Source organism: Lolium rigidum, chromosome 2 (genome assembly GCF_022539505.1).
Source record: "Lolium rigidum isolate FL_2022 chromosome 2, APGP_CSIRO_Lrig_0.1, whole genome shotgun sequence".
Lineage (NCBI taxonomy): Eukaryota > Viridiplantae > Streptophyta > Magnoliopsida > Poales > Poaceae > Lolium > Lolium rigidum.
In genome coordinates, this window is record NC_061509.1 from 101,980,342 (window position 1) to 101,995,998 (window position 15,657).

The 15,657-nt window shown below is 46.1% G+C and overlaps 1 protein-coding gene across 1 annotated transcript; it reads right to left on the reverse strand.

Annotated features, from left to right (window-relative positions):
• Nucleotides 1–1,951: 1,951 nt before the first annotated feature.
• Nucleotides 1,952–5,586, reverse strand: LOC124692164 (protein CfxQ homolog). Its single transcript, XM_047225480.1, has 7 exons — nt 5,459–5,586; nt 4,291–4,401; nt 4,106–4,204; nt 3,901–4,011; nt 3,500–3,800; nt 2,972–3,111; nt 1,952–2,666 (listed from the first exon to the last, which is right to left on the reverse strand). The coding sequence occupies exons 2-7, from the start codon at nt 4,399–4,401 to the stop codon at nt 2,115–2,117; spliced, it is 1,314 nt and encodes a 437-aa protein (XP_047081436.1). The 5' UTR covers nt 5,459–5,586; the 3' UTR covers nt 1,952–2,114.
• Between the last annotated feature and the right edge of the window lie 10,071 nt (nt 5,587–15,657).

Below are 15,657 nucleotides of genomic sequence, written 5' to 3' on the forward strand. Positions count from 1 at the left end.
AGTAGTAAATGGATGAATAGTCTTCCCATTTGTGTGTGTATGTTTGAGCATTCCTCAATGCACAGGCTGGAGGTAGCCACCTTTATTTTTAAAAATATTCTCCTTTATTCGTTTTTTCTGTAAATTGTCTGCAAATATATTTCCAGGACATACATCCAACGACACACTTGACCCAAACTTGATAGGGGTTGGATCATGATGAATTTGTGCAAAAAAAATTGATGACATGGTTTGTCAGTGATGCGATCCAACCTGTCAAATGAGTAGCATACTTGGTGAGTTCTGCCGCAATTAACACAAGTTCATTTTACATATTTTAACTTGTAGGTGCACGGTGTGGGAAGAACTTCTCTTTCATAGGAACTTCCTGGATTTGGACATTGAGAAATATTGTGGCCTTCCAAGGCTGCCATCACCAGCAAATGTGCTGAATGTTTCCAGTTACTGTCCACAGGGGCTTACCTAGATTCGTGGCGAAGTGTTTTTTTTTTTTTTTGAAAAAGGCAAGGTTCCGAAGGACCTAGACTATGCTAGTCAAAGCGGTGGTACAAGTTACATACAAGGTCACAATAAAAAAAGAATTTACAAACAAGTCCTTGGATTTTGCATAGGGGGACCTCTAAGGAACTTGCATGTGATCGCCGCTGGGGGATGAACTACGCCGGCGGCTGCCGTATTCCTCGCCGGGGACGTGACCACGTGGGAAGAAGTAGACGTGAAGCGCAGCCACCGCATCATCAGAAACGTGCCTCCGAAGGAGGTTGCTGAGACACCTCGCTGGCGTCAACTGATGCCATCCTTGGGCATCCAAGATCGATGACCCTCCTGTGGTCACCGTGAAACAGCTCATAACTGCAGCATGAGTCTCGCCGGCCGCCGAGGCTTCCCTGTCGCCGTCGGTGCCCTCTCCCTCGCTGCCACGGCCGGCCAAGAGGACACCCAGGAGAAAGAGGAGCTTAAGCTGTCGGGGCCAGCGCTTATTGACCGAGCTCGCCGAGGTCGCGCTGCTCGTTGCCCAACTCGGACACGAACAGAGAACCACCATGGTCTACTCCCCGACGTTGCGCCACCGCATTAGGAAACACGAGCTCCCACCCTTCTTATTTGCCGAGATGCCTGAGCCGAGGTCGCAAGCCAACCACTGCCCTTGCCACCGGAGCCGCGCCGCCGCACCACCCAACAACAGGATGCACCAGATCTGATGGAGAAGAACTGGTGACCTACTCCAAGACGTCACTATGGGACCACTACACCTAGCTCTACTATATACACTACTAAGGCTGGAGCCTCACCTCAGCCACTCCCCAGCGGCGGGTGCCGCCGGCGAGGGCCTTTGTCCGGCCCGGAACAGGGGAAACCTCTCCCTCAACTACTGTAGCAAGGTGAGAGGGGGGTGGGGGGGGGGGGGATGAGCGGGCCAGAGGAAGCACTTCGTGGCCCCCATAAACCAGCAAAGAACCTACAAAGTTCAGTGATGGCCATATTCTACGCAAAGTCCAGAATCGAGATATATGGTACAAATGACCAACTCATAACATTGTACTCCGTATGATAAATGTCCCTTCCCTTTGTTGTGGTGGCCATATAGATTTTGGAAATTGGGTCTACTTCTTGTGGTGGTCATATAGACGACCAACTCATAACAGCTCATTGCATGTGCATGATCCTGTTGTTTTCAGAAAGTGGAAGTCGACACATGCAAGGCTTGTGCATTTGTTCTTATGCATGACCACGTAGCCGTGCCAGCAATTCTAGTGGCAGATTCCTGCCTGTGGAAGTAAGCAAGATTCCGTTTGGTCATTTGCCATGTGACAGGCAATTCCCTATGCTTTTTTTTTTTCAGTTGTCTCTCTTTAGAGCTTCCCAGCTTCGACGCAGAGATCAAATTCTGCTCAGGAATTGAAACAATACAGAAGATTCAAGGATCGATTTATTGCATCTAGAAACTGTTTCATTGTGCAAAGAATGAATACATACATGTTCTATATACGTCACTGAGAATATAATCATGAACTCACATCCTGTTACTTCTACAAAAACAACTGAGCCGGTAATTTGGTCTATTGCTACACCCCCTTCATTTTATCACGAAAAGAATGTTCTAGATTTGCAGGTCACCGCAGCTGCCGCTGCCTCGAGATCTGCCTGAGGCCTGCCTCCAGGTCTTCCAGCATGATCGTGATCATGGTCTCGGCATCGTCGCAGCTGAAATCAAGACGGAGATCCAGATTTTCACGTGCGTTGATGAGCAGCGTGTCCACCAGCCCCCCGTTCATTTGCTTACGCCTCTCCTCAGTGGTCTCCTTGGCGATAAGCTCCCCGACAGCCTCGACACTGCAGCCCGGGTGCAGCTTGAACCCGCAGAGCGGACTGGTGTTGCTTTGTGTGTTCATCTTCAGGTGCATGATCTCGGCTAGTTCCGTCGTGGTGAAATCATCAAAGTCGAAGAACTTGGTGACCCTCCTGCAGAAACCGTCGTTCGAGGAGATGACACGCTTCATTGGCTCGCAGTACCCTGCAAATATGACAACTAGTTTGCCGCTGTCCATTACGGACATTATCTCCTCCAAGGCCTCCAGACCATAATCCTTATCATCCGATTTTTGCGTTGGTATCAACCTGTATGCTTCATCCACAAACAGAATTCCCCCCTCGGCATCTTTTATCTGTAGAATATATGCACACTTATGATGACAATGAATTATGCAGAGAGAAAACACACTAGGAACCATAACTCTTAGGGAGGGAAAAGGCCTATTATCTTCAGTGCCAAAAGCAAACATAAGAGTTGAAGAACCAAGCGCCTCTATTAGGAGAAAACAAGTGGTGCAGAAACATGTAAAATCACTAGCAAGACCTCAAAAGACACTTAGAACTTGCAATGCTACTACATCCAAATCAAGCACTACAATCTTGTGCACCCCAAGGTAGGAACAGTAGAATGTCAAAACTTGAGAGAAAATGTGGATACCTTCCGTCTCGTCTTTGGTCCAGTATGCCCCACAAATTCTCCAACAAGATCAGTTCGCTGAACTTCAGTAACTTTATCAGTAGGGAGAATCCCAACCATATGAAGAAGCTTTCCAAGAATCCGAGCAACCATTGTTTTACCTACATTACAGGTTCAACATTATACAGTGATTAGTGACTAGTTAGTATTGATGGATTTGGCACCTATGTCAAAAAGTAATAACACTTGCATGGTGTATATAGCCGTGTGTATTGTATTTGTTAAATGTATCATGGCACTGCAGTAATGGTTACATTTCTGAGGCCTGTAGGGTTTAAAAGCATGTTTATCCAAGCTTAAGGATAAGTCCTTTGAGCTCACATTTAAAGTAGATGCCCTACAAGAAGTTCACTAACGCATAGCTATTCTAAATCAAATGTACCTAACCAACCCAATACATCAAAGGTAACATTATAACAAAGAATACCATAATGCCCGGTCAAAAAAATACCATAATGATAAATCATGCTTAAAACTGAAGATCATTACCTGTTCCAGGATTGCCAAGAAATGCCATATGAGGTGCTCTTCTGGTAGCGATCCCTAAGCCCATAGCTCGTCGCTTCTCATCAAAAAGCATTCCTCTGGCCCATCGACGTAGTTGCATTTTGAGCTCTTGCAATCCCACGATTTGTGATATTGCTTCTTCAAACTCCACCATTGCCTGTCGTTCATGGCATGCCGTGAGGGCTTTTCGTTTCCTTTGTTCTTCCATGTGGCGAGTGAGGAGCTGCAGCAGCTTCTCATTGCCAGCTCCTCCTGGGATATGATTTAAGGGGATTTTGCCTTCCTGATGGCAACATATAATAGAACCATGTTTACTACGGAGTATATCTAATTTATTTGTACTGAAATGAATTGGACAATTATTATGAATCAAGTGTATGTACATCATCTTTAGCATAGCAATCCACATTGTAGCTTAGCAACACACTGACGGTGCTGCAATCTCCAGTTTGAAGTGCATGCCAGACAGCTAAATGCAATGGTGACATGCCATTCTGCAACAGTACGAGTTAAACATATTAAATGTGTGAATGTACTCAAATAAGGTGGCCTAGAAGAGAAAACAGAAACTGAATGGATAGATCTTACATTTGCTTTGGCTCCTGTTTGTACACCACGTTCAAGTAGCAACTTTGCTGATTCACAAGAACTATTTTTGACTGCCATATGCAGGGGTGTCTCTCCGTACTGAAGAACAATGGAAGTGGTAGTTTATATGTTAATCTCAAAAGTAAGTTAAGTGGACAGAGGAGCAAATATGGTACTTTAATTACCATGTTCTTTGCCTCCAGCTCAACTGTATCCGCATCTTTCCAATTAAGCAGGAGTTTGACTATGTCAGTATTATTGTATCCAGCTGCGACATGAAGTGGCGTTTGGCACATCTGCAATGTTCGTCAGGAAAATGTAAGCAAGATACAGAGTTTGTATACAACATTACCCATGGCTAAATTCATAGTAGCACAGACAAAGAAGTTATAGCCACAGTTGTTTGGGAACTAGTCAAATTCCATGCAATTCACTGTAATTCACATTATCTCCAGTAAATATGTTTGTAAAAGCTGTCTATTTGGTCAGTGGAAGATATGGCATTTGTAAATTTTACAACATGCTGCCAGTTCTCTTTTTTTGAGATGCAAACAGAAAAGGACTGCAATGATGTTTTCTGCGGAACTTTGCACATGACAGCATACTTCTGACCAGCAAGAATATGAGTAAGGAAATACATAAGGCATGAATTAGACAGACATATCAAGATAATTGGTCGATTGGGAGACCAAATAATCGCTGAGTACAGTTACAAGTTGTAACTTGTAACTTACAACAATGAAGTATATGATAAGATCCCTTGCTAATTTGTTTTGCGAATTAAGCCAGGCGCGTGCATATATCAAGGCTCTTGTAACAGGGTACAGGACAGGATATCCAAATGTAGTCAGTTCACCAAAGCAATGCCATAATGTACAGAGGAAAGCGACCCGTCTTAGATGGCCACGATCCATTTAGAAAGGGATCGGAGCAAAATTCAGAAACTATCATTATTTGGCTTTCTTGGTTCCGGAAAGGAACTTGTATCCATACTCCAAAATGCAAGAAAGAGACAGCGACGAAGGACACGAACTATGCCAAGAGGAGCAAGCAAGCAGACAAGGTGGCGATGCAAGTTAACTGTACCAAAATCCAAAAAAAAGTACTACTCGAAGAAACTCGAATTGTTACGAACAGCTAACGCAGGACGATATCCAAGAGCGAGATCAATAGAACACGGCCCAGCCACACAATCGGATCAAAATAACGCCGACAGAGGCCACTTTTTCTGACGAATCTTGTTCGCGCACTCCACACTGCATGTGCCAAGAACGAACAAAGATCCTGCGCGCATTCTGAAGCTAAAGAAAGAGAGGCGGGGCGAGAGGATGGGGGAGCGCAAGAAGCACGGACCACAGGGTTCTTGTCGTTGAGGAGGGCGGGGTTCTCCCGCAGCTTCCGCTGGACGCCCGCGAGGTCGCCGGCGCGCACGAGGCCGTGGATGGTCTCGGCCTTGGCCGGCCTCGGCCGCCCGTTCTGGCTGCCCGGCACCGGCATCTGCTGCTGCTGCTGCCGCCTTCCCTCCCCTGACCCGTCGCCCCTCCGTGTGTGGCTGTGTGTGGTGTGAGGAGGAGCCGTCGAGGAGGGAGCGAGCGAGGGGAGGAGGACGGGCGGGCGGGCCGACGGGGACCAATCCTCCTCTCTTCCTTGCCCTCTTAAAAATTCTTGTTTCTACTTGTTTTATTTTAGTCGTCACCTGCTTTATTCTTGGCATGTATCCCGGAACATTTGTTTTGTTATTATTAGTTGAAGAGAAAATTCTCCTTTTCCTTGCATTTTCACCGCACGTCAAGCTTACCGAAATTTGCATCTAAAAGAAAGCATGTTGAAATTCGGCAAAAGAAAAAGGTAATGGTTGAATTCATTTGCTCCGTAATTTTTTTTTTGAGGGGAAACAAGCCGGCCATTAATCAATAACAAGTGGAATACACATGCCCTCAGGCCGGGCATTCAGCCACAAGCGACGGCCCGAAACATTAAACAAAGCACTCCTAGCTAACTTATGAGCCTCATTATTTGACTTTCTACTCTTAAACTTGAACTCAAGAAAATCAAAAAACTGCCGAGCTTCAGTGATCTCGGTGACAATATGGGAATAAACCCCTCTTGTACCCTGCTTCAGGTTTTGAACCACCATCTTGCATTCCGATGCAACCCGCATCCTGGATGCATAGATGTCACTTGCGAGATCGCACGCCTCCCTGCATGCAAGCGCCTCCAAGGTTTCGGCTTCAGTAACTCCAGTGTATATGAGCGCCGAGGCTCCCAGAAAAAACACCATCGCTGCTTCTCGCGATCGCCGCTACAACACCCCTCAGGTTCTTCCCAACAGCCGCGTCAACGTTGATTTTCACCATACCCGTCGGTGGCGGAATCCACCTCGGTGCGATCGCCAACGTAGCAACACCAGGCTGTTGTATCGTTCTCTTACTAAGTTTCAGGTCTCTCAGATAATTCAGCACAAAATAATGGACAGATACTGGGCTCTGAAAGATCTGCTCGTGAGTTGCCTTCCTCCTGGCATGCTAAATCGCCCAAAGAGTAACATAGACAGTGACTTGTTCATCATGCAGTAGTGTATCCATCATCTGGGCCAATCACTTTCGTGCGCAGCCCTCCTCTGATTGATGCATATGCTATGTAATATGATAATCTACCAGAGCCAAACACATCTGCTCATCGTACAGTCCATTAGAGCATGCCTCCAGGAATCCCTGCGCCGCAAAACGCGCATTGATCTAAGGTTGCCATGGACATCTGATGTCGCAGCTCATTTGTAGGCAGAGACTGTTTCGCCAACATCCACAAGAACACTCGGACTTTGGTGGGCACCTCCGTCTGCCACAGCTTACAGCAATCTTTCCTCGCTCTGGTTTGCTCTGACACCGAGGGTCTGCTGTCCAACCAACCCTCTCTCCTATCTCCCGTCTCCGTTAGCATGCAATATGCCGACCGAACTGAGAAGATACCGCGCCGGTCATAGTGCTAGGCCCAGAAGTCATCATGTCTTCTGGTCGATAGAGGGATCTCTACGATCACTTCCACATCCATCGGCAGTAAGAACTGCTGCAGCTTCTCCTCCTGCCACGACCTGTTAATCGGATCGATGAAATCCGACACCCTCGCTGGCGGATCCGCGGGCAAACAGGTCAGCGGACGCAGCATACCATCACGTGGCAACCAATTGTCGTTCCACGGATCCATTGCTTCCCCCATCCCAATACGCTTGACAAGACCTAAGCTCGCCATACTTGCGATGGTGTCGATCCCAAGTCTGCAGTCATAAGCTCTTTTGAAGGGAAATATCGCGCGCGCAGGACTCGAGCACTTAGCGAATCTGGATTCTAGAGCAACCTTCACCCCTGTCGTGCCAACAATGCAAGATTGAAAAGCTCAACGTCGCGGAAACCCAGTCCTCCCGTATCTTTTGGTTTACACATATCCCTCCATCTCCATGAAACCCAACATGTCTTCCTCTCCCCGCCCGACTACCCCACCAGAACTTGCATATCATGGCATTGATGTGATCACACAGTCCCTTCGGCAGCAGCCAGCAGGAAACAGGCCATAGAGAAAATTGGGATCGCCTGTGCAACTGATTTGATCAGAATATCTTTACCTCCAGCTGACAACAGTCGTTCCATCCATCCTTGAATCTTCTTCCAAATCCGATCCTTGATGTATTTGAAAGCATTCCCCTTAGAATGCCCCACATCCGAAAGCATTCCCCCGGGTTCGTTTCAAACTCTGATGCCAATTCCAGATGGTGCCACTGTGGATTTTCTCTTGGATGGAATTCATGGTGCATGGGATGGTTCGTTCCGTTTTTGAGGAGGAAGTGGCGAACCAGGTCCTTCAGATTCCAGTTAGTCGACGCGGCCGGGATGATTTTGTGTCCTGGCCGTTTACCAAGTTTGGTGTCTACACTGTTCGATCTGCTTATAATATGGCGAGAACTGTTAAATTTTTCTCGGATCGTAGCAAACAGGGTGGAGGTGCCAACTCATGTACTGAAGTTGATGGTCGTTTGGGAAATGCACTTTGGCTCATAGGAGCATTTGCTCTCATTATGCGAATCCACATTTTGAAGTGTCAACAAGTTCTAAACTAAATTTTTACATGTACATCTAAACATTTTATGTTGGTACACAAATTTTTAAAAAAAGAAAAAAAATTCTGTGGCTCCTGTAAAAAAGACAAATTTTGATGTTGTAACACGACTACATACAACATATTTTTTTGTCTTTTTTGTACACACCACACAAAATGTTGTTTTTCCACGAAAACTTATGTACGAACATAGAATATCATGATGTATACCAAAGATTTTATGTCATTTTTTTTAACATTTTTAAAATTAATTTTTAATTATTTTATATAATGGGAGCATTTGCTCCTATGAGCCAAAACGCCACCTCCATGGTCGTTTGTGGAAGAAACTCTGGGATATAAAGGCACCCGGTAAAATGCTAATCAACCTGTGGAGGTTTGCACATGAGTGCCTACCTACAGGAGTGCAATTGTGCCGAAGACATATTCCAGCTTCAAGTGCTTGTGTGTCTGTAACAGGGACGAAACTGCTGGCCATGTGTTCCTATCTTGCGAATATGCAAAAGAAGTATGGAGAGAGATCAAACCTCTGTATGGCTTACATCTACGCAGAAAGTTTTTCACTAGCCCAAAGACCTGGGTTTTCGACTTTCTGTCGCGATCAACAGAGAGGGATCTAATGGTTTTGGCTGTCAGCGTTTGGCATCTATGGGTTTCTGGAAATGGAGTTCGAAATGGTGAACTGCCGTATGGTTGCCGAACAGATCAAGGCTTATGTTGAGATGATTGAGTTGCATTCTTTCTCTCCGGACCCTTCTACTAGGCGTGAAACCATGACTTCCACACCCCGCTGGTCTCCGCCGCCTGAAGGTACGGTTTATATCAATGTTGATGCAGCTCTTTTTCCTCCTACTCGCCGAATGGGAATTGGGGTCGTGATCAGGAACCACAGTGGTGATTGCTTGACTGCTTGCAGCGAGCTTCAAGACGAGGTCACGATGCCAGAACTTGCTGAAGCATTAGCTCTGCGTCGCGCTATTTCCTTCTGCTGGTGAGAAAGGTTTCGACAAAGTAATGGTAGTCTCGGACTGCCTGTCTTTGGTTCAGCGTTTTCAATCGCTGGAGCTGGATCGAAGTCTAATTGGAGTGGTTGTTGAGGACATCAAATCCTTGACCAACGGCTTCACTTCCTTTTCGATCGGCCATGTTCATCGTCAGTGTAATGAATCGGCACATATTCTAGCTCGTTCTGCTGAGCTTTTTATTTCTACTGTTTTTAGTAACTTTGCTCCGGATTGTATCCGGCAGACTCTATGTAATGATTTGTTATAATCAATAAAGTGTCGTATTCTCTAAAAAAAAGTATTTTTCACTCAGCGTTTCACTGTGTACATCAAGAGCAGCTTTGACTCCCCCCTCCACAGTATCCGGACATCCCTTGCCGAAGAAAATCGAAAACTTATCTTGATTTATACTCTGGCCCGAGGCTAGACAATATTTATCCAAAAGACTTTGGACCTTCCCCGCACTTTCCGTATCGGCTTTGAATAGCAACAGGCTGTCATCCGTAAAAAGGAGGTGACTGACCGCCGGAGCTAACGACGCCACCATGAGTTGATGGAGCTCTGATGATAAACTATGATGTTTTAACATGCACAATTGTATCATTGCCAATTTACCATGCACTTATGGCACCTACCCCGTTCTTTGCGAACAAGAATGTAAAAATTATGGTTTGAGTGGATTCTTTTGGCAATTCTAAGGACAAATGGGATCTTGTGTTTGTTCGATAAAATCATTTGCTCGCCATAGGTATGAGCATGATTATGTACTCAGTGCAGTGTATCATCACAATAATATATAGACACGCTTTCAGGGCCTCTTTGGTTTACAAGATTTCAACAACGTAGGAATAGGAAAACACAAGAAGAATATGATATGATTACATACGAAAAGAATGTGGATTTTGAACATGTTGTAATTTTGTGAGATTCGGTGTTTGATTCGCAAAAAAGGCCAAATTGGGATTAAAATATATGCAAAGGTAAGATTATATCATTACCAAGGATTTGTGGCCTTTATGGGCTCTACCTCCTTCTTTGCACATAGGAATGTAAGATTTGAGTGAATTGCAAAATTCCTTGTTTTTTTTCTTTGGAACCTAACCAAAAGAGAAATTCTTCTATTTTTCTTATGTTTCATTCATGTCAGTCAAATGAAAAAATAGTGTCGTCAAAGGAAAATGGGCACTCGTTTTTTTTTTACTTTACCTTCGGTAGAACAAAGAGACCAACCAAGACTAGCCTATGATGACATATTTTTATACAAGAAAATTGTTTAGTGAAAGCTCTAGAAACGCTCTCCCGACGGTAGCGGCGGAGCTGCTGCAGAGTGATTGGGTGCAAATGAACCCAATAATTTTTGTAGATCCTTCACTTAATTAATCGTGCCATTGATTTTTAGTGGAAGATTATACCATCAGCATTAGAGCTGAACCCAATAAAGACGTGCTCTAGCTTCGCCACTACCGGAGTCGAACTAGGTAAAGTTTAACCTAGCTTTTTAATATCATTAACATGTAAAATACAAAAATAATATCATCAGATACATCATAAGCTATATTTTCTTATGATATCTACATAGGATTATGGTTATTGATATTTTTTCTACAAGTTTGGTGAAGTTTTGCTTACTTGACTTAAAAAATATAAGCCTTATATCTATTGAAATGGATGGAGTGCTTGGCATAGATTGAAGATAGAATGGAGAATGGACCACACAGGACAGGTGTTTTTGTTCTTGCAGTTGTTACGAGTCTTCAGGATAATATTACAGTACGAGTAGGAGTGTAGTACATGGTTGTCACTTGTCAGTTGGATTCGTGAGGACAAGTACAGAGCGTGGCATGGGAATGCCTTTCATTGTTGTCGGCGGGCACGTGCGTGCGGCACCGCGTCGCACAGCTGTTTTCCGCCAACTTGCCCGCCCCCATTCCTCGCACCGAAGGAGTACAGCCGTAGAGGTCTCACCACTGGCACTGGCAGTGAGCTCACCGGAGTTAGCGCTGCTTGCTTTTGCTCGTACTAGTCCGTAGACAGCTGTTATATTTGCGCAAACTGTTTGGCTGGCTGTACACCATTTGACAACACGGGCTTCCTGTTTTGTTTTTCAAATCTCACAGGAAACAATGGACGAGCTAGACAAAGAAAAAGGCAAATTCACCCCTTTTGTCGTCTTTTAAGCACAGAGTGTGATTCGCCGAGATTTGGTGCAATCTACTAACATACAATACTTCCCGGCGGCTCTCAAATAGTCGCTGGCAAGGGCGCCGGCACTACTATATAGGAGGCGCCGGCGGTGCATTCTTCATTTGGGGACGTTGTTTCCACACCGGTGTCTCCCAAACGGCGGCTCCCAAGCTTTTCTTTTCTTTTTACAATATTTTGAAACTAACATATCAATCACATTTTATTCATAGAATCACACAAATAGAATTAAATTATTCATATAATCAATCAAACAAATAGTACTTAAATTATTCATACAACCAACAAACAAATAGTACTTAAATTATTCGTACAACCCACCAAACAAATAGTAATTAAATTATTCGTCCAGACAAACAAATAGAAATAAAAATCATGCATTGTTGGCTGCTCCTCTCCTCGCCCACAAATGCGCAGCTAGATCCGCCTTCAGTTGTGCATGGATACCTGCATCTCGAATTTCATTGTGCATATGAAGAAAAGCAGCAAATTCTTGGGGTACATGCTCTATCTCAGCTAGTGGCCCTTGATAATCAAATGGATGATCATCCTGCACAAGTGCGTCGCGCTCGCTCTCAATGATCATGTTATGGATGATCACACAGGCGTTCATCACCTCCCACATCTGTGCCTCAGACCAAGTGAGAGCAGGGTACCTGACAATGGTGAAACGCTGCTGAAGCACCCCAAAAGCACGCTCAACATCCTTGCGTGCTGCTTCCTGGCATGTTGTAAAATAGGCTTCCATCTCGTTTGATGGAGAGGAAATTGTCTTCACAAATGTAGCATACGTCGTGTAGATACCATCAGCTAGATAGTACCCCTTGTTGTATGCGTGGTTCTTTACCTCAAAGTTCACGGCAGGAGCTTGTCCCTCAGCTAGCCTGGCAAACACCGGAGAGCGCTGCAGCACGTTGATATCATTGTTTGTTCCTGCCATGCCAAAAAAATGCATGCCAAATCCAAACCTCCTGGTCTGCCACCGCCTCAAGAATGACACTGCACTCACCAGTATGCCCCTTGTAGATCCCCTGCCAAGCAAAAGGGTAATTCTTCCAGCCCCAATGCATACAGTCAATGCTTCCGAGCATCCCAGGAAACCCTCTTGTTGCATACTTCTGCAGGATCCGAGTTGTATCATCTGCTCTTGGTGCTCTCAAATAGTCTTTACCAAACACCGCTATGACGGCTCGGCAGAACCTGTACAGTGCATGTTTACTCTGTCATCCGTAGGTAGTCATTGGCTGTATCTGGAGGAGCTCCGTATGCAAGACAGCGCATTGCAGCAGTGCCTTCTGAATTGAGGTGAAGCCCCACAAACCTGTGCAATCTTTATTCGCCATGAAGTACGTGTCGTACTCCCTGATGTCGTGGACAATCTTCAAGAACAGGTCCTTGTTCATCCTAAACCGGCGCCGAAATTCCTTCGGTGAATGAGTCACGTCGTCGTTGAAGTAGTCGGCGTCAAGTAGAATTGCGCCGGCTTCACAATGCCGGTTGATGTTCCTCCTCTTGCCTGGCTTTGAGCCGCCGCGCCGAGGCACGACGAAGAAAGGCTGGCGAATGCGCAGCATGTTCGTCAGAATCAGCTGATGTTGTTGTCGCCGAACAGCCTGAGCGTTCTGCTCCTCCGTGAACAGCTGCACCATCATCTCGTTGTTGTTGTCCATCGCGGCAATCAGACGAACACCTTGCGGGCGGGGCGATACTATCGCGGTGGCAGCGAGCTCTGTTTCGGGTGAAACAGCGGCCGCCGGTCGAGGGGGTGGCGGCTGTGTCGATGGACGGCGGTTCCTAGACAGTCGGCGGTGTCTATTGCAAGCAGGGTGGGAGCAGCGGCGATGGTGGCGTTCTAGAGGGGTGGGAGTCGGCTCGGGCGTGTGTAGGAGGTGGGAAAACGGTGTGTCTGGCTGCCAGGCGGATCCCACACTCGTTTTCAGACGTGCCGCGAGGTGCCGGCGTGCCCGATTCGCGCCCTTGGCGAAGGGACCGGCACGGGGTTGCCGGCGATTCTATTGGGCTCCAAAATTGGCCGGCGCCATTTGGGGCGCACTGGTGCGAGCCCATTTTCACTGTCGGCCCCCAAAATGCTATCGGGGCCGCTACCCGGGGCGCCGGTGGAGATGCTCTTAGGGCATCTGCGTGCTGGTTCCCGCGCAGTGGTTGCGCCTATCCTACAAGAAATTGAAGGCTGATGTTTTCTATTTTACATTATTTCATTTAGAATTCAATATGTAATGAGATCGCCCAACACTCTAGCTCACCTTTGTGCTAAACATGCTTCACACTAGAGGTTACGAGTTGCTGGATGGAATCCCCTAGCTTTATCGTGTCTAGTCTAAGCCTAAAGCCTTAATGTTTTCATGCAAAAAAAATACTTAGCGCATCTCCAATGGCCCGACACAAGCGACAACGGCCCGACGCTTAGTGACTAGGTTGTGCCGAGACGCAAACACGGCTCAAATATGCATCTCGGCGGACGCTGCGCGGTCGCACCGAGTGTCCACTCGCTTCTCCCATCGGCTCGCCTGCCAGCGACCTATGTCGATGTGTCTTCTCAGGTGTGTCACTACTGGCGACGAGGCATTGCTTGTGACGGTAAAGCACACGTCCGTTGGGAACCCCAAGAGGAAGGTACGATGAGTACAGCTGCGAGTTTTCCCTCAGTAAGAAACCAAGGTTATCGAACCAGTAGGAGATGAAGACCACGTGAAGGTTGTTGGTGAAGGAGTGTAGTGCGACGCAACACCAGGGATTCCGGCGCCAATGTGGAACCTGCACAACACAATCAAAATACTTTGCCCCAACTTAACATTGAGGTTGTCAATCTCACCGACTTGCTGAAAACAAAGGATTAAACGTATGGTGTGGAAAATGATGTTTGCTTGCAGAAAACAAAAGAGAACAATGATTGCAGTAGGTTGTATTTTAGATGTAAAAGAATGCACCGGGGTCCACAGCTTCACTAGTGGTGTCTCTCCAATAAGATAAATAACATGTTGGGTAAACAAATTACAGTTGGGCAATTGACAAATAGAGAGGGCATAACAATGCACATACATATCATGATGACTACTATGAGATTTACTTAGGGCATTACGACAAAGAACATAGACCGCCATCCAAGCATGCATCTATGCCTAAAAAGTCCACCTTCGGGTTAGCATCCGCACCCCTTCCAAGTATTAAGTTGCAAACAACAGACAATTGCATTAAGTACCGTGCGTAATGTAAACAATAAAAATATCCTTAGACAAAGCATTGATGTTTTATCCCTAGTGGCAACAAGACATCCACAACCTTAGAACTTTCTCGTCACCGTCCTGCATTCAATGGAGGCATGAACCCACTATCTAGCATAAATACCCCCTCTTGGAGTTACAAGTATCAACTTGGCCGCAGCCTCTACTAGCAACGGAGAGCATGCAAGATCATAAATAACATATATGATAGATCAATAATCAACTTGACATAGTATTCCATATTCATCGGATCCCAACAAACACAACATGTAGCATTACAAATAGATGATCTTGATCATGATAGGCAGCTCACAAGATCTAAACATGATGGCACAATAGGAGAAGACAACCATCTAGCTACTGCTATGGACCCATATTCCAAGGATGAACTACTCACGCATCAGTCCGGAGGCGGGCTTGGTGATGTAGAGCCCTCCGATGATGATTCCCCTCTCCGGAAGGGTGCCGGAGGAGATCTTCAGAACCCCCCGAGATGGGGTTGATGGCGGCGGCGTCTCTGGAAATTTTCTCGTATTTTGGCTCTCGGTACTAGGGTTTTCCGAGACGAAGGAATAAATAGGCGAAGGGGCAGCGTCGGGGGAGTGATGCGTGCAGTCGACACACGTCCGTTGGGAACCCCAAGAGGAAGGTGTGATGCAGACAGTAGCAAGTTTTCCCTCAGAAAGAAACCAAGGTTTATCGAACCAGGAGGAGCCAAGAAGCACGTTGAAGGTTGATGGTGGCGGAATGTAATGCGGCGCAACACCGTGGATTCCGGCGCCAATGTGGAACCCGCACAACACAACTAAAGTACTTTGCCCCAACGAAACAGAGGAGGTTGTCAATCTCACCGGCTTGCCTGTAACAAAGGATTAACCGTATTGTGTGGAAGATGATTGTTTGCGTAAAACAAGAAAACAAGTATTGCAATAGATTGTATGAGATGTAAAGAATAGGACCGGGGTCCACGAGCTCACTAGAGGTGTATCTCCCA

Coding starts and splice junctions, on each gene's coding strand:
- LOC124692164 (XM_047225480.1), bottom strand. CDS start 4,401: ATGTGCCAAACGCCACTTCATGTCGCAGCTGGATACAATAATACTGAC. Junction 4,205..4,290: donor AGCTGGAGGCAAAGAACATG/GTAATTAAAGTA, acceptor ATTGTTCTTCAG/TACGGAGAGACACCCCTGCA. Junction 4,012..4,105: donor AAACAGGAGCCAAAGCAAAT/GTAAGATCTATC, acceptor GTACTGTTGCAG/AATGGCATGTCACCATTGCA.